Source organism: Oryx dammah, unplaced genomic scaffold (assembly GCF_014754425.2).
Source record: "Oryx dammah isolate SB20612 unplaced genomic scaffold, SCBI_Odam_1.1 HiC_scaffold_5, whole genome shotgun sequence".
Taxonomy (NCBI): Eukaryota; Metazoa; Chordata; class Mammalia; order Artiodactyla; family Bovidae; genus Oryx; species Oryx dammah.
The window spans coordinates 83,486,618-83,509,862 of NW_024070189.1; the positions used below are offsets into that span (position 1 = coordinate 83,486,618).

Here is a 23,245-nt window from a genome sequence, read left to right on the forward strand (position 1 = left end):
GACCAAGGATGAGATGGCTGGATGGCATCACTGACTTGATGAACTCGAGTCTGAGTGAACTCCAGGAGATGGTGATGGACAGGGAGGCCTGGCGTGCTGCGGTTCATGGGGTCGTAAAGAGTCGGACATGACTGAGCGACTGACCTGAACTGAATATTCTTTTACTTTGACCATCCTGATTATTTTAGGTACATGCACTTATATTACTGTTCGATATTTAGGTAGAAATTTTTAGGACAAAGAGTAGAAACCCATTGAAATGCTGGCGTTTACCATTTGAAAGTCTACAGACATAGACTCAATCCCCAATCACCTACATATATCATACATTTTTACTTTTGATTAAAGTAGTTGATGAGGAAATCATATTAATCACCAAGACAGTTTTGTGTTCATAAGAAACATAAATTGCTTTATATACAGTGTCCACATGTACCTGAGGAGAATAAATTTAATGATGTAAATCCCACCTTTCTGCTCTTATATCACTGCATCCTGCAAAATAGGGACAATGACCAACTATACCTGTTTACACTCCCTGAAAATAGACCCCAACCTCCAAAACTTCCAACCCCAGGTATTTACTTATTTCTGAGATACCCTGTGTGCATGCTCAGTCCTGTCCGACTCTTTGCAATTTCATGGACTATAGCTTGCCAGGCTCTTCTGTCCATGGGATTCTCCAGGCAAGAATATTGGAGTGGGTTGCCGTGTCCTCTTCCATGGGATCTTCCTGACCCAGGGATCAAACCATGTCTCCTGCTTTGGCAGGTGGATTCTTTACCACTGAGCCACCTGGAAAGCCCTATTTCTGAGATTGTTCTTGATTTAATCTGTAGTCTTTTGTTTGGTTAATGGAGGTTGTTTCCTATTAAAATGTGCTTGACTTTGTGTAAGACATTTTTACTCCAAAGTAGATACATTCATGGCTCTTTCCCTTAAAGGAGAGGGGGCAGGAAGGCAAGTCAGGGAATGGGGAGTGACGACTGGGATAAAGGTACAGAAGACACACTTTGCACTCCTCACAGTTCGCTCAGGACGCTCCCTGTTCTATAACATACGATGCTCTCTTAAATATACCTGTACAAAAAGCCCTGTGATATTTAATAACAGTCCCCAGTCAAGCCTGTTTCATTTGGCTTTGACTTGTAATTCTTTTGTTTTACTGGAAATGGTTGTCCTTTCTGGCAGGGAAAATTAGGGATGTTTGGAGAAAAAGACCTAGAAAAGCAGATTAGATGATCTTGCTGGGTTTACTCACAAGGATTTTTAAAACTTCCTCTTGAGGTCAAATACTAGACAAGAAGATTCTCCTTAGAAATAGTGACCTAGATCAGGGACCCTTAGTTGTTGTATTTTTTTTTTTAATAGTCTGGACTCCCAACAATTTCCCCATTAGACATAAAATGTTTTGCTAGATAACCTACCTAAAAATATAAATACACAACAATTTTGTTTTGCAGCTCATGTTTTGAGATGTTTTAGACTGACTCTTGAAATTATTAGAATCATGTATGGGAGGCTGAAAGTTATTGGTTCATCCCTGAATAGATAATATCACTGTTCATCTATTAGAATATCACTGTTCTCACCCAAAATGTTCACCCACCAAAGGCTGACCTGGAGGAAAAGTATACAGTCTTGTGCGACTTAGGAGCCATGCTCTTTTTGAGACAGAACATTTTTTTGCCTGTCATCCCATGTAGGTTCAGTTTTATCAGAGGTCCATGGCAAGGCTTTAAGGTTTGGAGAATGGTATGAACAATTATAGGAACTGAATGAATGCCTTATTTTTATGGCTGGTTCCATTTACCACCAGATGGCTCTATTGTATCGTCAGGAAATGCACATATGTGTAAAACTGGTGGGCTCCTAGACCAAAGGGAAAATAAATCAGCATTTTTTTTTTTAATGTAGGAACACAATTCTTTCTTTCCTCTGGAGTTAATTGGAAGCAGCTGCAGCAGCCTGCACATTCACAAGAAAACAGGACATACCCAAGGATATAGGAACATCAGAATCCTAACACCAATGGGGTTTTCCTTTGACATTTCCGCATTGCTATGTATTTATTAATTAATTGTCTCAATGGCCAAAGAGTAGTCAGGAAGTGCCCTAGCCTTAGTAGTGCTGCTGCTGCTGCTAAGTTGCTTCACTCGTGTCCGACTCTGTGCAATCCTATAGACGACAGTCCACCAGGCTCCCCCGTCCCTGGGATTCTCCAGGCAAGAACACTGGAGTGGGTTGCCATTTCCTTCTCCAATGTGTGAAAATGAAAAGTGAAAGTGCTAGTAAGTGATAATTCCATACCAATTTTGCATACTCTTTGCTTGTACATGAAAAACAGCAACTTCAGAACAATTTTGAAAGGCAAAGTCTACACATCTGGTGATTTGAGTCATATTAGCAATGTTCTGGGGACGTATAATCTGATTCTAAACCATGTGATATCTTTGCTTTAATGGAACTTGTGATAAGGTGACAATCAAAGGAAACAAAAGTTTCCCTGAGTTGAAATGACTAAGATAGTTGAATGTTTAAAAAAAAATGTAGGCATAGTAGGTGACATCTCTTACTGGGAATGTGAAATTTGGTTCTAACCTCTTGAAAAATATTTATATCAGAAATAAAAGTTGCACATTAACCAAATTTCAACATGGATATTTTATTCTACCTTTGTAAAGTTGTTCATTGTTCATTAATATGCACTTTTAAACTCTGCCTTTAGACTCTAAACTGTTAAATAAAACTATTGTCTTTGTAACATTTCACTATTTTATTGCTATGTTGAAGAAGAAAAGGAGATGATATATGTGAGTTTATTAAGCCTGTCCTTAGTCCACAGAGTTGTTTGAGATGCATGCAGGAAACTACCCATGTCAAAAAGTAATGCTTGGTTATTGTTTTAAAGAAAGAGTCCCTGGAAACCGAACAGATGGCGTTTACTTTGGCACGACTCGAGACCTTGGAGATTTGCCTGAAGGAAGCAGAAGAAAAGGCTAAAGTCTTATCTGAACAGGTAATACTTGTCACTGGGACTGGAAATATATGTTCCTCAGTGTGCAATAGAGCGAGGAAAATCTAAATATGTGTTTCAATCTCTGTACCTACTGATACACACACATACACACAGCATTTCATTCAGTTCAGTTATTACAATAATCACTTCAATCTGTATGGACCTTTTGAGCCTTTAAAACTTCTCCCACATTTGTGTATTTTGTTTTCATTCACCACAGCCCATGAGCTAGGAAAGCCATCTTTAAGCAAGTAGACTTCTGAACTAAGTGAAACATATTTGTATTATAAACAGATAAAACCTATAGGAAACCCACAGGAGCAACTTTTTCCAATTATGTGAAGAAAGAGGTTTTCAAATATTGGCATCTCTCTTGGGTTTTGAAACTCACAGAGGCAAAACAGATAACAGGTGAAGCATAGCTTCGTCTGGGCAGTCAGGTAGGTCATCAGCACATACACCAGGTCTATTTCAGAGACACTGAGCATGACTGTCAGTAAAGCTCAGCCCATTTCCTGACACCGTTACGCTTTGCAAACAGTATAGTGTATATGGCACAAATCCTACTGTTACTGTAGCCCTTCCCCTGGGGAGAGGGCACTTGGCCAAGAGTCTGGGTCCTCCTACAGGCTCTGGTGTTCACTGTTGGTGGCAGTCAGTAGAATAAAAAGGACAGAGACCTTGAAATGTTACATTGATTTATCATGGATTGAGCCATTTTGCTAGTAAATTTTTAGAAACTTTCAAAAAAATAATAAAGTAAAAATAAAAATTAAAAAAAATTTTGAGTTTTTAATAACAAGGTCTATACAGCAAAAGTTGAGTACAATAGAATTTTACAAGAATTTTTGCAGAGACTAGGGGAGAAAGGTGCTAAATACAATTAACATGTAATGTAGAAAGTGAAGTGGAATGCTAGTGGCTAAGTCATGTCCAACTCTTTTGTGACCCCATAAACTGCAGCCTGTCAGGCTTCTGTCCACAGGATTTTCCAGGCAAGAATACTGGAGTGTGTAGTCATTCTCTTCTGCAGGGGATATTCCACCCAGGGATCGAACCTGGGTCTCTCGCATTGCAGACAGATTCTTTACCTTCTGAGCTGCCAGGGAACATAGGTAATATAGGGATACGTGCATAAATAGCCTCCATTTTTTTCTACATACCCAAAATGTACTCTCTTACTTTGGAATGTTTTTACTGCTGGCTGCATAAATGTGATATATGCAACGGGTCACAGGAGCCATCCATCAGTTAATGAAACAGTGGTATCCCTAGGCCCAAGTCCCACTGGGGAGATTCCATCTCACTCACATGCCTTAACCTGGCTTGCCAACTGGTCTTCTTTTTTAAACCACCCATAAAAATCAATGGAGAATGAAACAGCAACCCACTTCAGTATTCTTGCCTGGAGAATCTCTTGGACAGAGGGGCCTGGCGGGCTACAGTCCATGGGGTCAGAAGAGTCGGACACAACTTAGCTACTAAACCATAAAAAGCAAGCTTCAAATTGTGGCAAAATCTGAATTACAAAGATTTTTTTATAGTGCTAAACATGAGGTACGATTGCAAAGCTTAAAAACCAAGGATTTCAGAGCATGCAAACCTGGAAGAAACTGGTAATGGCGAACTGAGGGCACCCTTGCTGGTATTAGGTTTCACTAAGAAGATGTATTTTTACTTTGTAATTGAATGTCTTTTAATGCTTTCAATAATTTAAATCAGTAAAATCCAACTCACCCATGAAAGTCCTCATCCCTTTTGTTCTTTATAAAATATCTTTATCCAATACAACTAGTCCTTAATATTTAAGATTCTTAACTAGATGATCTCTTTATGTAACATATAACACTCAGATACTTCTGTTCAGTGTTTAGCAGATTAATTGTATAAAATGGAAACTGGATTTCACCATTTCTTTGTAACTACCATGAGTAAGATACCAGTTAGCTGTTTGAGGAAAGAAAGAGATGCAAAGCTTTTCTACCCAAGTAGGTCACAACCAAAAGAATCACAGTAAGGGCTGGAGAGTGAAAATAGGTGTCTGTCTGGCTCCCACATAGACTGCAAAACAGCATTAATATGCAAGATCTGTATGTGTTATTTTCCTGAAGTATTGCCCCTGGAGTTGCCAAATTTGTATACAACCAAGGGAATTTAATTGGAAGTTGGCAGTGGTGTGAGGCAAAGGAGAACATTACATGTGAAAAAAAGCCCATTACAGGCATTTTTAATATTACATTTTTAATTAAGTTGAGTATTTTATTAGATCTGGCTGTCCCCACTGTTACTGTTGAAACAGGTTAATCAAGTGCAGACACTAGTCTCAGAGGATTTACTCCTGAAAGTTTTGCTTTCTTCAGTGTTTCAGTTTACTCTTATTCTTGATGAGTTAAAACTGTAACAACATTTGCTCCCCCCCATTTTTAAATTCAGTAGATGTTTTAAAAATGGGATGACAGAAGGACAGGGAAAGGTAAGAGCACCTTAAAGCTGAGAGAGATTTCTGAATGGGACACCTGTCTCAAACAATCAAACGTTTGTCCACTGGGTGCCACTGTCTTCCTTACCAGGCTAGGCCATTTTGTGGTTGCAAAAAGAAACTGTCTTTAGTGGTCCAGACAGTGGTGTGTGTGTGTGTGTGTGTGTGTGTGTGTGTGTGTGGAGTATATTTTTCCTGTTTGCATGTATACATGTTACGTCTTCTTTTAAATACCATTACTTTAGGATATGGAACAACAGACTGGTTCCAAATAGGAAAAGGAGTATGTCAAGGCTGTATATTGTCACCCTGCTTATTTAACTTATATGCATCATGAGAAACTCTGGGCTGGAAGAAGCACAAGCTGGAATCAAGATTGCTGGAAGAAATATCAATAACCTCAGATATGCAGATGACACCACCCTTATGGCAGAAAGTGAAGAGGAACTAAAGAGCCTCTTGATGAAAGTGAAAGAGGAGAGTGAAAAAGTGGCTTAAAGCTCAACATTCAGAAAACGAAGATCATGGCATCTGGTCCCATCACTTCATGGCAAATAGATGGGGAAACAGTGTCAGACTGTATTTTTTTGGGCTCCAAAATTACTGCAGATGGTGACTGAAGCCATGAAATTAAAAGACACTTACTCCTTGGAAGGAAAGTTATGACCAATCTAGATAGCATACTGAAAAGCAGAGACATTACTTTTTCAACAAAGATCCATCTAGTCAAGGCTATGGTTTTTCCAGTGGTCATGTATGGGTGTGAGTGTTGGACTGTGAAGAAAGCTGAGTGCTGAAGAACTGATGCTTTTGAAGTGTGGTGTTGGAGAAGACTCTTGAGAGTCCCTTGGACTGCAAGGAGATCCAACCAGTCCATTTTAAAGGAGATCAGTCCTGGGTGTTCTTTGGAAAGAATGATGCTAAAGCTGAAACTCCAGTACTTTGGCCACCTCATGCAAAGAGTTGACTCACTGGAAAAGACTCTGATGCTGGGAGGGATTGGGGGCAGGAGGAGAAGGGGACGACAGAGGATGAGATGGCTAGATGGCATCACTGACTCAATGGACATGAGTCTGAGTGAACTCCAGGAGATGGTGATGGACAGGGAGGCCTGGCATGCTGTGATTCATGGGGTCACAAAGAGAAGGACATGACTGAGCGACTGAACTGAACTGAATTTATGATTTGTCACAAGGAAGGTGGGAATGCTAGCTAGCTTTCATTGGTAATCCAGATCATTTTGTCAGCCCTGTGGTTGGACACTGGCCAGATGGGCTGGCCTGATGGGCTAGAAACAAGTGGGGAGAGGAGAGGAAATGTTGAGAACAAAGATTTGTGCTGAAACTAAGGAGTAGAAGCTTGTGGTACTGTCAACCACTGGGTCCTGCCTCTGAGAAAAGGGTAAATGTTGATGTTATTATAGTTTAATGCTCTTAGTGATGCACATAGAACCAACCCAGACAGATGCCTTGAAATTCATCTACACTAAGCATTTGTAGGTCCTGGGTCTCAGGTTACTTAAACTTAACCTTCCTGGGGTCTCTTCCGGTAAGACCTCTGCTGGTTCACTATACATAAGGAGAAACTTCGAAATAGTAAGGAAGAAAGGAGTTTGTGGCACTTCTTCTGTGAGGTCACACAGTAAACAGACTTCTTTGTTGGTTTCCCTTAGCTAACAATTATTCTTTATTTCTCTGTAGTCATGTCACTAGTGTCAAAAGAAATATGAGATCAGGATAATTTACAATTAGACTTTTAATCTGGGCTGTTCACAGCTCTCAGAAATAAGTTTGCAGCAAGTCAGCAGGCCAGAGGTAGAAAGGGACATAAGATTCCATCTCTTGTCCTGGGTAATAATGGTAAGTAATTCAAAACATTACTAAGTTTTGCTAAAGAAAACACTTAAATTTCCTGTACGTTATGATCAGCGAGAGGAAAGTTCTGGAAATTAGGTAGTAGATAAAAGACTAGAAGGAGGAATGGGAATGAAGGAAAAGAGTTAAGGTGGAGAAAAGAAGAGTATAAAGTTTTCAGGGAAAACTCATAAAAGAGCAGGTTTTGCCTGTGTCCTGATTTCTATCAGCAATGTGCAAGGGAGGAGGGACAAAGGAAAGGGCTCATGGGCTGCAATTTACAACCACACAGGAGGAAAGAAAGCCCACAGCTTCTAGGCTAAGTAATGGTCAGGAGAAGCCACAGTTTCACAATGGAGCACAGATCCAGAGATCCCAGGGATGCCACCGGTCAGTTCCTGAGCTGCTTCCTCTGGAGACAGCGCTGGTCCTGAGTCTCTCATCCATCCTCAGTCTCTGGTTCCCGGCTCCCAGCAGCAGACCCAGGAGAGTTCGGGGTTTGCTTCTGCTCCACTACGTGCTAGCTTTATAACCTTGGGCAGTTCACTTAGTCTCTCTGAGTCCAAGCTATCTTCTATAGAAGAGGGTAAGCACACTGGTTTCATAGGGCTGTTGTGAGCTTCGAGTAGGTTCTCAGTAAGTGTGAATTATCTCTACTCCTCATAGTGGTCATAACCGAACTGTGTGAACCTCTGAGTCATGGGTCATGGGCTAATGCGTGTGTGTGGGTAAGTTTGCTTTTTTACTGGTGTCTCTCAAAATGTTTGAAAGATACACAAATCACAACACATTGGTTGCTTAAGAATGTCAGAGTCTTTCAACCAGGAAAGACCCCATCCCCACCCCAGCTCCTTTGTCCTAGTTGGCTTTTTTCACTGCCTCGCTTTCTTTTCCCCTCTTCCTCAGCTCCTTATTTGGTAAAGGGACTTCTTTATTACTTTAACCTTTTCTTCTGCTTCATTCTGTCCATTCTCTATATGATTTATGATTTCTTCTATTAATATATGATTTTGTCCAGATGGGGAGCTGAATGGCCAGTGCTGGTACCTGGACTTTCTAGGGTTTCAGGGACAGAAAACTCAGGAGTGCAGAAAATTTGTGATCATTTTCTTACCAAGGAGGTGAATCCAGTAATAATTATGTAGTCAGAATTAGCTTTAGGCATCTTTTGGATACCATACTTAGCAAAATATTAGTTACATGTGGTGTGTGGCATAAAAACCAACTGGGAAAGAAATGTCATGCTTTGAAGCAAGAGCTTGGAGGTGGGAGGCTTGATGGAGAATGGACCTTTTTTCCTATTGTTTTTTCCAGGTAGGAAAAGGATATACACAAGACACAGGAAGTGGCCCTTAATGATCTTTTGGAGCATAAAAATAATTTTGCCCCTTTTGTTTTCATAAAGAGAGATTTATTGGTAATACTCAAAATGCAGAGGAATTTCAAAGGAGAAGAATATGGTAGTTTCATTTCTCAACTTTTGAAATAAAGCACATGGGATCCTTTTTCGTACTTAGTCATAGCTAACATGCCAGTTAATTTTTCCCTTACCCAATGAGAGAGACATTTATGAAAGCTCAAAATGAAATTAATAATAGCAACTTGCTGTGTTCTCACTCTTTACTGTACTTGGCCAATCATGTTATGTTCAAAGGCAGTTTCTTCACTTTTTTCACCTGGGATCTCGCTGCCTGAGGTTATCCTCAATCTTAAAGAACATCAGAAGCAACAATGGAGGCAACGCTTGAAAGAGGGTGCAGTTAGGGGGTGGTGTCTGGTTCTTATCCTACAGGGGTGCAGGCTTGGTCCCAGACCTCTGCCAAGTATTACCAATGGTAGGCAGAGAGTGGAGGAACTAACATTTACTAAGCACCTATAGTGTTTCAAGTACTGTGCTTAGACTGATAGACATTTCATCTGCCCCACATAAGAACCTTAGGAGGGGCACTATTATAATCCCTGTGAAGAAAATTGAGACTCAAAAGCATGTCATTTTCTCAACACTATGCAGTTAATAAGCAGTGAGGCTGATATTAGAACATGAATATTTTTAAAATCCAAAGACTCTGTTCTTAAGAACATGTGATCATAGATCAAAGCCATTTAAAGAAGTTTCTTACTCAAGCAGCACTGAACGGAAAGAACTCACCTTGGTTCCCAAACTAGAACCTAGAAAGCTTGTTAGACAGATTGTGGGGTCCCAACCCCAGAGTATCTGATACGTTCACCTGGTATGGGGGTCAAGAATGTGCATTTCTAACAAGTTCCCACTCTACACTGAAGCTTCAGCCCTAAACCCAAACCAAAGGCTGAAGGGAAGCTGTCACTCCTGTTCTGTGTCCCCCAGCTGCACAGTAACTAAGTGAATCAGTTAGGATTAGTCTGGGATGCATGAAACAAACAACCCAAATAAGAGTGGCCGAAACAAGTAACAGAGTAAGTCTGGACACACACAGCCCAGAACAGGCTCAGTAGCTCCGCAGCCCTCAGAGGCCTGAGCTTGGTCTCCATGCATTCAAACATGGCTTCCATCCTCAGGGTCCAAGAGGCACCTGCAGACATTCATAGAGTCAAGCAGCATGAAGATGGAAAGACCAAGTGCAAACCAGAGATGGACAACTGAGCAGCCTCTTTGAAGAGCTTTTCTCTAATACTTCCCTAATGAATTCTTACTTATGCTTGACCACAGTTATTACCATGGGGGCTAGGAAATATGGATTTTTAGGTGGGTACATTGTCACCCCAAGAGTATGAAGACAGTTTTACTAAGAAGGGGAGAATGGATATTAGGCTGCCAAATATGTCCTTTGCTTATCCAACCCCTTGACAATTCTGTTGCTTTGTCCTGATAACTTCAATGTTCTCTTCCATGTGAAGATCTGGTTTCCCCATTTGTTGAAGAGACAATGTTTCCCCACTGAATGGTCTTGACAGCCTTGTCAAAAATCAACCATTCATAAATGCAGGACTCTGTGGACTCTCAATTCAATTCAAATGCTCGGTAACAGTGTGACTTTCAGCAGGTACTTCTGGTTGTAAATCCCAGGTAAATTTTTGAGCTGGAGTTAGATTCAGTCTTCTCGGTCCTTTACGAATACTCTCTTTTAGTGTAAGGACTATTGTAAACCCCTCTGACTTATGCACTAGTTTCTGGGGATTGAGTGAGACATCTAACTGATCTTTTTACCTTTAACACTGAGCAAAGTAAGCAAACCAATAGAAAGACAAAGACTCTAATAACTAAAATTTATTCATCACTGTATATCTCAGGCTGTAAGGTAAACTCCATTGTTTGCTTCTTAGTATTCAATCTGTTTACTTTACATTTAGCAATAGAAAGAACATAGATCTCCAGCAAATTTTTAGATGCCGATTATGTGTATGACTAGCTAAAAGTGATTTGATGCATACTGAGATTGTCTCAAAAATGTTCTGGTTCTTTTTTCATTGTTTAAATGCAACAGTGGATCCCTTGATGTCAAGTTTATTTGAAATAAGTAATGTGCCCTTGGTAGGAGTATTCATTTCTGCAAATGCTCAGAAATTATGCTTGATATGCCAAGCCGAAATCATGAGTTTTTGTGAATGAGTTTTTGTTTTCCAGTCTGTTTGGAAGTCTACTTTAATGCCACAAAATCACAAACAGCTTGTTTAACTTGGAAAGTCTTTCCTAATCACCATGAAACCTAGTAATTGAGAATTTTGTTAAACAATTTGGTTCTAGTTTATTTTATTACAGAAGATTTCCCCCTTAACAGACACCTACACACACACACACCCTTGTATCTAAGCAATCGTTAATTTTAACCCCCTTACTGAATTGTTGCGCATTGACTGGGAACCTCAGAGAATGTAAGAAAAGACTACAAGCTGGTGAAGAGATGTGCCTTTTTTGAGTAGAATCAAGCGTAATGACAAATGGGCTTCTGTTGTCATTGTTATAGGAGGGACGCATGGATTTCTGGCCTATTACACAACTAAAGACTTCCTTTTGCTTGTAAATGTCAAGATCAAACTGAGGTCAGTTTTAAATAGCTGACCGAGTACTAATAAATGTGACTTTCTTGTCTAAAAAAAAAACCACAAAATCCTCTCTCCCTTATAAGTCTTGGCTCTGCTGATAAGTGCAGGTATCTTTTTTGCATGGACATAATCTTCATTTTCTTAAGACTGTCTCAGTGATGGCAAGCTAACTTTCACTTTGTTAATCTCTACAAGTAAATTAGGTGTATAATTTTGTTTAATTATTCGTTTACTCATTCAATAAAATATTTGTTGAACTCTTAACTGTGAGCTAAGCACTCTGCAAGGTACTCCTATATATGTTGCTGCTGCTGCTAAGTCGCTTCAGTCGTGTCCGACTTTGTGCGACCCCATAGATAGCAGCCCACCAGGCTCCCTCGTCCCTGGGATTCTCCAGGCAAGAATACTGGAGTGGATTGCCATTTCCTTCTCCAATGCATGAGAGTGAAAAGTGAAAGTGAAGTCGCTCAGTCATGTCCGACTCCTAGCGACCCCATGGACTGCAGCCTACCAGGATCTTCCATCCACGGGATTTTCCAGGCAAAAGTACTGGAGTGGGTTACCATTGCCTTCTCCCCTATATATGTGAGCCTCCTGTATTTCTCTCACTGGCCCTGGAAATGTGTATTCCCATTTTGCAAATGGTGAGAACCCTTTTGTGGGATTGCAGTCTGCTTGTATGCTTTTTCTAGACATTCTCCCTTGATGACTTGCCTTCAGAGCACACAACCTATCAAAAAGAACCAAGTCTTCCTCCTGATCCCATGTCTGAACTTCTAACTGCCTACTGATAGGTCCACCAAAGCTCTAAGAGGCAACTCAAGCTCTACCTGTCTGTTAACTTCCTGTCCCAAATCTGTTCCTGCTCTCACATCCCTTAAACCAAGGATAGCTGCCAACAGTTCTCTTGTGGCTATATCAGAAATTTGTGCTGCTTTGATTCTCTCCTCTCCTCATCCCACACATCCCAATGCTAAGTACTACAAATGATGCCTCTCAAAGAGTTCTTCGGTTCATCTTCTTTTCTCTATCTCTATCACCACTGCCCTTGTCCAAGCCACCAACTCCAGAAACTTCTCCCTACTTTACTTTCATTGTGGTGCGTATTGATAGCTCCACACTACAGCCAGAGGGAAGATTCTGCAACACAGACCTCATATTTTTCCTTACTTAGATCCTAAATTAGCCCCAATTTACTCTCAGGATCAAACATATACTTCTTAACAAATTTTACAATCATTTGTGGTCTAATCCCCTGTCTGTTTCTTCAGTTTTATGTTACACCACTCCCAGAATATTACTATTATAGCACTTTCAATTTCTTAAAAAGTAGTGTATTCTCTATTACCTGTCTCATCTATTAAAAAAAAAAAAGGCTTTGTTCCTTGTGCACATTCGTGTTTTCCTCCTTTGTGACCCTATGAACTGTAGTTCACCAGCTCCCCTATCTATGGGATTCTCCAGGCACCAATACTGGAGTGGGTAACCAGTTCCTACTTCAGGGGATTTTCCCAACCTAGAGATTGAACTAGTGTCCCCTGGGAAGCCCCTTGTTCCTTACAGTCAAGTTTTAATTAATTTACCCCTTTCCTTTTGCTTCTGCAGAGAATTGCTCTGCTCTGTTCCCATCACATCCTTTCATTCCTTTTTCTGTTATCCAACAAAATTCAACAAATTTCTCCTTTTGGGTCTTCAATTAGATGGTCACTTACTCCAAAATATTTTTCTTCCTCTTTCAAGTTTGAGTTAGATGTCCTTCCTAGGTGCTCTCATAATCCTTCTCCCATTTTACCACGCCCACCTCTGTCAGTTGTAACTATTTGTCTGTATCTTCCACCACACCACATGAAATAGAAGTACAGACAGTGAGTGACTTCCCTAAGGTCTCAAATCAAGTTAGAATCTATCCATTTGTCTCTCTGATGTCAAAGCTCATGCTCTTTCCATCAAAACATTCAGAGTTGACCTATAGGCAAAAGGGAGACATTAAAGGGTTTGAAGTGTATTCAGATTTGCCCTCAGAGAGAAAACTCAGAGTCTACTGAGAAGAACAGATTTATTAGAAGACCAGAGTCAGATATTTCAGTGTATGCTGCTGCTACTGCTAAGTCGCTTCAGTCGTGTCCGACTCTGTGCGATCCCATAGACGGCAGCCCACCAGGCTCCCCCATCCCTGGGATTCTCCAGGCAAGAACACTGGAGTGGGTTGCCATTTCCTTCTCCAATGCAAGAAAGTGAAAAGTGAAAGTGAAGTCGCTCAGTCGTGTCTGACTCTTCGCGACCCCATGGACTGCAGCCTACCAGGCTCCCCTGTCCATGAGATTTTCCAGGCAAGAGTACTGGAGTGGGGTGCCATTGCCTTCTCCATATCAGTGTATAGGCTCTTGCAAAAATCCACTTAAGAGATAATAAGTACCTATTAGTAGTGAAGAGAAGAAATAGACAAGAAATATTTATCAGATGGTTTGGTGATTAACTAAATGGAAAAGTAGTATTAAAGACTGATCCCAACCATTACATCAAAAAAAAAAAAAAAACCTAAGGAGCTAATAGACCTGTACTCTGAAAACTATGACACTGATTGAAAAAAAAAAAAAAACAGATGGAAAGATTTAACATATTGGATTAGAAGAATCAATATTATTAAAATGATACTATCAAAGATAATCTACAGATTCAGTGTTCAGTCAGGTCAGTCACTCAGTTGTGTCTGACTCTGAGACCCCATGGACTGCAGCATGCCAGGCCTCCCTGTCCACCATCAACTCCTGGAGTTTACTCAAACTCATGTCCGTTGAGTTGGTGATGCCATCCAACCATCTTATCCTCTGTCATCCCCTTCTCCTCCCACCTTCAATCTTTCCCAGCATTGGGGTCTTTTCAAATGAGTCAGTTATTCGCATCAGGTGGCCAAAGTATTGGAGTTTCTGCTTCAGCATCAGTGCTTCCAATGAATATTCAGGACTGATCTCCTTTAGGATGGACTGGATCTCCTTGCAGTCCAAGGGACTCTCAAAAGTCTTCTCCAACACCACAGTTCAAAAGCATCAATTCTTTGGTGCTCAGCTTTCTTTATAGTCCAACTCTCACATCCATACATTTCTGGAAAAACCATAGCTTTGACTAGACTGATTCAATGCAATCCCTATCAAATTACCCATGGCATTTATCACAGAACTAGAAAAAAATTTTAATTTGTATGGAAACACAAAAGGTCCCCAATAGGCAAAAGAATCTTAAGAAAGAAAAACGGAGCTAAAGGATTCATGCTTCCCTCACTTCAGACTATACTTAAAAGCTACAGTAATCAAAACACAAAAACAGACATACAGATCAGTGGAACAGGATAGAAAGCTTAGAAATAAACCCGTGCACTTATGGTCAAATAATCTATAACAAAGGAAGCAAGAATATACAATGGAAAAAGATAGTCTCTTCAAGTAGTGGTGCTGGGAAAACTGGACAGCTACATGTAAAAGATTAAAATTAAAGCATTCTCTAATACCATATATGAAATTAAATGCAAAATAGATTAAAGATCTAAATGTAAGACGAGATTAATTTCCAAAATATACAAAAGGTCACAGAGCTCAATATCAAAAAACCAAATAATCCAATTTAGAAAAAAAAATGAATGAAAGACCTAAGAAGATATTTCTCCAAGGAAGATATACAGCTGGGCAACAGGTACATGAAAAGATGGTCAACAGTGTTAATGATTAGAGAAATACAAGTCAAAAATACAATGAGGTATCACACCAGTCAGAATGGGCATTATCAAAAAGTCTGCAAATAATAAATGCTGGCGAGGAGAGGATGTAGAGAAAAGAGAACGCTCTCAAACTGTTGGTGGGAATGCAAATTGGTACAACCACTATGGAGAACAGAATGAAGGTTCCTTAAAAAACTAAAAACAAAGTTGCCATATGATCCAATAATCTTATTCCTGGGCATGTATCTGGGAAAAACAAAACCTTTAGTTTGACGATGTACATGCACTTCCATGTTCATAGCAGCAATATTTCCAATAGCCAATACATGGAAGCAACCTAAATGCCCACTGACAGATGAATGGATAAAGAAGATGTGATAAACACACATACACACACACACATGCACAGGAACATTACTCAGCCATAGAGCAGAATGAAATAATGCCATCTGCAGCAACATGAATGGACCTAGAGATTGTCCTGCTAAGTTAAATAAGTTGGGCAGAGAAAAAAATAGCATGTGATATCACTTATACTTAGAATATTTTAAAAAAATGATGCAAATAAACTTATTTTAAAAACAGAGATAAACTCATAGACCTTGAAAAGTTATATATTTATATGACCCAGAGGACATATTTGGAGATTACATGGATCTTAGGAATCTCTGCCTGGATCCCTAACTTTATATTTTAACTATCAATTGACTTTTTGGTGAATATTTGTATTTTCATTCAGAGTTTAAATAAATGTTTCTTCACTCCTCAGAGTTCCCTGCTTTGCCCTACCCCAACTTGGTGGTATTACGGTTAAATTTGGTCCCTTCCAATTTCAAATGTTGAAGGTCTAACTCCTAGTATCTCAGAACACAAATTTATTTGGCAATATGGTTTTTGCAGATGTAGGTAGTTAAAATGAGGACATGTTGGAGCAGGATAGGCTCCTAATCCAATAAGGCTGCATCCTTATAAAAGTGGAAATTTGGACACAAACATACAGGGAGAAGTCATGCAAAGATGAAGCTGTAGACACCAAAGTCATGCTTCTAGAAGCCAAGGAATACCAAAGATTGCCAGAAGCCAGAAGAGAGTCATTGAGGAGATGCCTTATCAGAGCCCTTAGAAAGAACTAACCCTACTGACACTTGATTTTGAACTTTCGGCCTCCAAGGCAGTGGGATAATAAATGTATATTTAAGCCACTCAGTCTGTGGTTCTCTAACAGCAGCCCAGCAAACTAAAACAGGGGGTAACCATGCTTCTAAATTATAGACTTGGGAAGTCTATTTTAAGATGTACATAAACCTAGGAATGGCTAGAAATAACTTGTTAAAAGCAAAAATGTTAATAAATATAAAAGTCTGTTTTTTCTAAGATGGGGGTAGGATGAGGAATTTGTTGTTTTTAGCTGTAAAACTGAAAAGAGACCAAACCAGTTCTGTGACCTGAAAGTATCTTCAGACACAGGGGTTCTTGCCCATTCCACAGGTAGGATAGGTAATTTTTACGGTGCTTGCCTCAGTTATTTATTGCCAAGGAATTTAGTAGCTTGTAGTACTAGTCCAACTCAGCTTGCAAAACTTTTAGCACAAGGGAAGCCTGTGTTTTTAAACAGTCACTCCTTTCTGTAGCGTGAGTTCTGCAAGGGTTGCCAAGACTCAATTTGTTTTTGAGTGGTTTTTGAGTGACACTGGAAACCTCTTCTACAATATTAATTGCTGTGTATGTGGGTGTGGATTGTGGAGGAGATGATCTAAGAGAACCAACAAGAGGAGATAAACATAACAATTCACATTACTATGAGGTGGTTTTAATAATTGTCCTCTATGAAGGATTGGGTAGATGGTGAAAGAAAGAGTTTTAAATGTACTTGTGGCTTAAACATATGGATGACTGGTTCCATTTATTAATAAGAGGGAAGTCCTGGGAAGCTATAGAATATGAGGAGTTAATTTTGAATATATTCATCCTTTCTTAAAATTTATTTTCTTGAAGTATAGTTGATTTACAATGTTGTGTTAATTTCTGCTATACAATATGATTCAGATATATATGTATATTCTTTCCATATTCCTTTCCATTATAGTATTCCAGGATATTGAACATAGTCCCCTATGCAATACAGAAGGACCTTATTGTTTGTCCATTCTATATATAACACTTTGCATCTGCTAACCCCAAACTCCCAACCCATCCTTCCTTCAGCCCTTCTCCCCTTTGGCAGCCACCGGTCTGTCTCTATGTCTGTGAGTCTGTTTCTGTCATAGTTTAGATTCCACATATAAGTGATGTTACATGGTATCTGTCTTTCTGACTTGGTATAATAATCTCTAGATGCATCCATGTTGCTGCAAATGGCATTATTTCATTCTTTTTTGATGAAGGCATTAATTGTTGGTTGCCTAGTAAGTATTCAAGTGACAATATTAAGTAGGTTGTTGGATATATAAGCTAAGTGGTATATGTAGAAAAATTGGGAGCTGTAAACAGGTGTATGACTAGTGTTTCAACCATGGCACCTAATGAGATCTGCTAGGACTGTCAGATTTTGATATTTAGAGGAGTGGAAGAAGATGAAAATCTAGCCAAGGGAGCTAAGAATCAGGAAGAAATCCAGAGACTCGTATTCTAGAAGCAGTAAGAAGAGTGTTTCATGAGGCATGGCATCCTCAAATGTGTAATAATTTACCGGGCAATTGAAAAAGATGGCCCAAAATGTGTCCATTGCATTTGGAAAAATGAGACTCATAGGCAACCTAGGCACAATCAGTTTTAGTAGAGTAGTGGGGGCAAGGGGCAGAGGCGAAGAACAGAGACTAGGAGAGGGAAATAATTCAGGGTAGCTCTCTTCACAGCCACGGGGAATTTTTTCCCTGTAGCATAAAAGGGAGAGAGGTTCCCTGTAGCATAAAAGGGAGAGAGGTTAGGAGAGAGAGAGGGAGGGAGGAAGGGAATTCTGAGAATCTAATTTAAGACTCGGAATTTAAGGGTGCCTCTACTTTTCAGTTAAATGAACCAATTAATTATCTTTTTAATGGAAACCAATTTGCATTAGTTTTCTGTAATGTAACTGAAATGGTCTTGACAAGTAGAGGAGTTAGTGATACACCCAAAACTAAAACATAGTACACCCCCTACCAAAGGCATGCCTTCTAGCCTTTTTCTTGATGGTGACCATGGAATAAAAGGACAAAGAAGGCTCCCAGAGGTTAGAAACAGAATCAAACAGACCAGAAACCTCCACCTCCACTGAGTGCATTACCAGGATAGGCCTTATTACTGCTGACTGAGAGAACGTGATGCTTGCAATGGCCTATGACAACTGTAAATTGTTTCCCTTCCCCCCTCCTTTAAAGGAGAATAATACTGTGATTATCCTGTTTTCCCTGTATTTTAGACATATTAGGGAGGGTACATTAAAAATTGTCTCATGTCTGTATCATGATGAGGCTTATCTGGATTTGATTCAGAGAGATATACACAAAATGTGAAGCCAGATGTAGGAACTTGACATTTCTGTAGGTTGTCTCCTTTCAAGAGGGAAAGTGCATTTTGGATTAATGTCGAATAGACACATGGTATTAGGCAGGAACACTTGGGGGAAAGCACATCCTTATGAGCACGAGGATGTAATTGTGCTGAACACAGAGGGTGAACTTTAATTGGCTTCTGTTTTATGTTTACCTTTTCTGGAGAATAGTTCCTTCGGGCTCCAATCTTTTAATAATCCTGGGACCATCAACCACAATATTCCTTACTAGAAGGAATGGGATTGAAGCTCATGACCTAGGTCCAATCCATTATGATATCCCATTTTCCTAACCATAAAGATCAACCCAGGAGTGGCCCTATGAACACAGGTGGGGCAAATACAGTTCTTTTCCAACTTGTTATTGGAGGACACACTGTTTTACTATTGAGGATCTGAACCTGGAAGGTGACAGGTAGCATCTTCCCCAGTGCGTGAAGAAGGCTTGTCTGCACTGGGAAATCATGAAGCCAACACATAGGAATAGTATCAAGGTGCAGAGGTAAAAGGAGAATACTATGATTTCTTTGGAGTCTGTGGAATCTAGTTGTGAGTGAAACAGAAACCTACTTCTGATTCCCCAGTTATATAAGCCAATATTTTTTTTTCCTTCAGAAAATAAAAAAAGAGTGAGAAGACTGTAAGAAAGTGACAATGGTGTGGGTAGACAATCATTTTAAGAAGTTTGAGTGGGAAAAGCAGCATAGAAATGGGATGATGATTAGAGGAGGGGGTGGGGGAGAGTTCAACAGACAGCTTTTGTTTATCACAATTACTATGACATGTTTATATGCTGAGCAGAATCATCCAGAAAGGGTAAGAGAGAGAAAGAGAATGCAGAAATGGAAGGGGACTGGGGGGCTGTGGAAATTACAGGAGCAAAGGCTTTTGACAGATTAGAGAAGATAACATTCAAAGTCGAGTGAAAAGGCTGGCCTTTGATAGAAGCAAGCTTCTCCATTTGTTAAGTAAGGGTGCTTTTTCCTTCAACAGAAACCCAATTAAAGTAATATGTTAAGGCCAGCTATCATCACACATAAGAGTAAGTCCAGAGATGGAGCAGTTCCGGCATTTGCTAATTCAACAGCTCAAGAATGTCAACAAAAACACAGGTGTTACCCATCCTTTGCTCTCCCATCCTCAGTGTTGACTGTCTTACACAGTAACTGCAACAATTTCAAGCATTATATGCAGTCAGAACATCCTGCAAAAAAAGAGATGTTCTTCCTCCTGTATATCTTTTAAAAAAAAATCTGGTAAAGAGCCTTCTCCTCAAGGCTCCAGGGGCCTCTACTGGATTGCAGGCTCATGCCTAAAATAATCTTTTATACCTGGGAATGGAGCCCAACAGGGCTGGCTGAGCAACAGTGATTCATTTGCTGGAAATGGACAAGACCAAGCTTCCCTAAACACATGGCTGCTGGCTGATCCAAATTGGGTGTCTGGTAGAAAGGGATAAATGGGGAAACGGTCATTGGGAAAGAGATTAGTAGAGTCTGCTGCAGGAAGGTTTATATATTGGCTGATGAGAAAGTGAAGGAATAGCCATCTGGCAGCCTCTATTTTTTTCAGTAAATTACTGATGAGGTGATCATTTGGGATAAAGGTGGAATTTTGATGAGAAAGAAAGTATGGAATGATATTTGAGGAAAGAGCAGAGAATAATAAATAGTTTTCTCAGAGAGGAAGAATGCATATTTCCCAATAGGAAAATATAGTATTTTGATGTCAGAGGAGTATTGAGTACCTACGTGAACTTTGAGTTCATTTATCTAAAATTAAACCAATCCAATTTTGTTGGGTTTTTTTTCCTAATAACATTCAGTGAAATGGAAATAATGATGACAATTTTCTTAACCATTGAGAGCTAATTAGAAAGTCATTTTCTTTTAAAGGAGGTGAAATTCACATAAATACAATTAACCATTTTTAAATGGATACAGCGGCATTTAGTGTGTTCACAATGTTGTATAATCACAAACTGTCTTGAGTTTCAACATTTTTCTCCATCCCAGAAGAAGAATTACTTCCTACCCATTAAGTAATGATTCCCCATAATCCCTTCTACCCATCCCCTGACAACCAACCACTAATCTGCTTCGGTCTCTATGGGTTTATCTATTCTGGGTATTTCCGACAAAAGGAATCATACAACATGTGATCTTTTGTGTCTGGTTTCCTCCTGTTAGCAAAATCTTTTCAATATTCATTCAAGTTGTAGCAAGTATCAATAATGCATTCCTTTTTATGACTGAATAATATTTTTCATTGTAGGTACACAACACAATTTGTTTATTCATTTGTTAACAGATATTTGGTTTCTACCTTTTAGCTTGGAGAAGGAAATGGCGACCCACTCCAGTATTCTTGCCTAGAAAATCCCATGGATGGAGGAGCCTGGTGGGCTACAGTCCATGGGGTCACAATACCTTTCAGCTATTAAAAATAATGCTGCTATGAACATCTATATACAAGTTTCTGTGTGGATATATGCTTTCATTTCTCTTTGGTACATACATACCCTAGGAGTGAAATTGTTGGACCATACAATCTGTATAGTAGTAATTCTATTTTTAGCTCTTTGTTGAATCACAAAACTGTTTCCCACAACATCTACACCATCATACAAGGATTCTTATTTCTCTACATCTTTACCAGTACTTTCTATTTTTTAAATCACAGACCTATATGCATGCTATATTTGAAACAGATAAGCAACAAGGAACTTCCATACAGAGAACTCTGCCCAATATCCTATAATAACCTAAATGGGAAAAGAACTTGAAAAAGAATAGATACATGTATATGTATAACTGAATCACTTTGCTGTACACCTGAAACTAACACAACATTGTTGATCAAATACTCCAATATAAATTTTAAAAAAATAGCCATAATAGTGGCTGTGAAGTGAAATCTCATTGTGGTTTTTATCTGTAATTAATGATTGATTATGTTGAGTTTTTTTAAATTAGGAAGTGCCCTATTTTATTCACACAATCATTAATCACAACTGCAAAAGCAGATTTATAGTGCTACGTATCAATAATAAAATGGGAAGGAAATGAAATATTAGAGACATCTTGTAAAACTGCAAAGAAATACACACTAAGCTAAACATCTTTAGTTAAACCATGGTTTCACAACAGGTTGTTTCATTTTTTCATTTTCACAATAAGTTATTCCTTATAGTTATTTTTTTCTCTTTTTGAACTAATTCAGATATGGTTTTGTGTACAAGAATTTTTTTCTTGGTCTTTGGTTTAACTCTGTTGAAAACTACCTTGCTCTGGTGAATACCCATAAACAGTAGTGTCATTTGCCTTCTCACGCTGCATCTGATCAATGTAGAACCTACTTTTTTTTTCCTGAACCCCTGGACTACTTTGGTGATTTGCTGACCTTTGTAGTGTCCTCAGACCAACTGGACATTGTTGTCCTCGTGGATGGGCTAGAGCAGATGCACTCTGCTACAGTTCCTTGGAGAGATGCTATGATTTTCCTGTGCACATGGTACTAGGTATACTTTTAAACATCTTTTCTTGTGTCTATTGGCCATTTGTGTATCATCATTGGAGAAATGTCTGTTGAAGTCCTTTGCCCCTTTTTAATTGGGTCATTTGTATTTGTTTTTGTTGGGTTGTAAGAGTTCTTTATATTGTACATTCTTCATATTAAATCTGTATCAGACATATGATTTGTAAATTTTTTTTTCTCATGCTTTAGGTTATTTTTTCACTTTCTTAATAATGTTCTTTCCTGCACAAAAATGTTTAAGTCTGATGAAGTCCAATTTAACTATTTTGTATTTTGTCGCTCCTGCTTTATCAAATAATCCATTTTCAAATCCAAGATCTTGAAGATTTTCTCCTGATTTCTTCTGAAAGTTTTATAGTTTTCTTCTTATATTTAGATCCATGTTTAGTCAATTTTTGTTTATGGAGTGAGGAAGGGGTGGAGTTTCATCTTTTTTGCATGTGTCTATACAGTTGTCCCAGCACTATTTGTGAAGAAACTCTTCTTTACCTATGATATGGTCTTTCCACTCCTGTTGAAAACCAACCGGCTGTAGATATTTGGGTTTATTTCTGAATTCTCAGTTCTATTCCATTGTTCTATTTATGTATCTTTATACCAACATTGGCACTGTTTTTAATTACTACAGCTTTGTAGTACATTTTGAAATTGGGAAGTGTGAGTCCTCCAATTTGTTTTTTATTATTAATTGATTGTTTTGGCTATTCTGGGTCCTTGAGATTACATATGAATTTGAGAACTGGCTTTTCCATTTTTGCAAAGAAAGCTAATAAGTTTTAGTAGTGATTGCATTGAATCTGTAGTTAGTTTTGGGGAGTTTTATCATCTTAACAATATTAGATTTTGCAACATGCAAACATAAGATATTTTCATTTAGGTTTTCTTTAATTTCTTTCAGCAATGTTGTGTAATTTTCAGTGTATCACTCTTTCACCTCCTTAATAAAAAATTTATTTCTTGGTAGCTTATTCCTCTGGATACCACTGTGAATGGAACTGTTGTATTTCTTTTTTGGATTGCTCATTACTGGTTGTATTAATCATGCCTTTAAAAAAAATTCAGATGATTTGATATCCAGGGCCTTGCTGACCCT

General features: G+C 39.0%; 1 protein-coding gene across 3 annotated transcripts in view; it reads left to right on the top strand.

Moving 5' to 3' along the window:
• Nucleotides 1-23,245, top strand: part of CCDC192 (coiled-coil domain containing 192) — a 206,717-nt gene that overhangs the window by 24,229 nt on the left and 159,243 nt on the right. For all 3 annotated transcript variants that reach the window (XM_040241758.1, XM_040241759.1, XM_040241760.1), the window contains exon 2: nucleotides 2,912-3,019. In XM_040241758.1, the coding sequence (XP_040097692.1) occupies nucleotides 2,912-3,019 (108 nt within the window). The remainder of the gene's footprint in view (nucleotides 1-2,911; nucleotides 3,020-23,245) is intronic.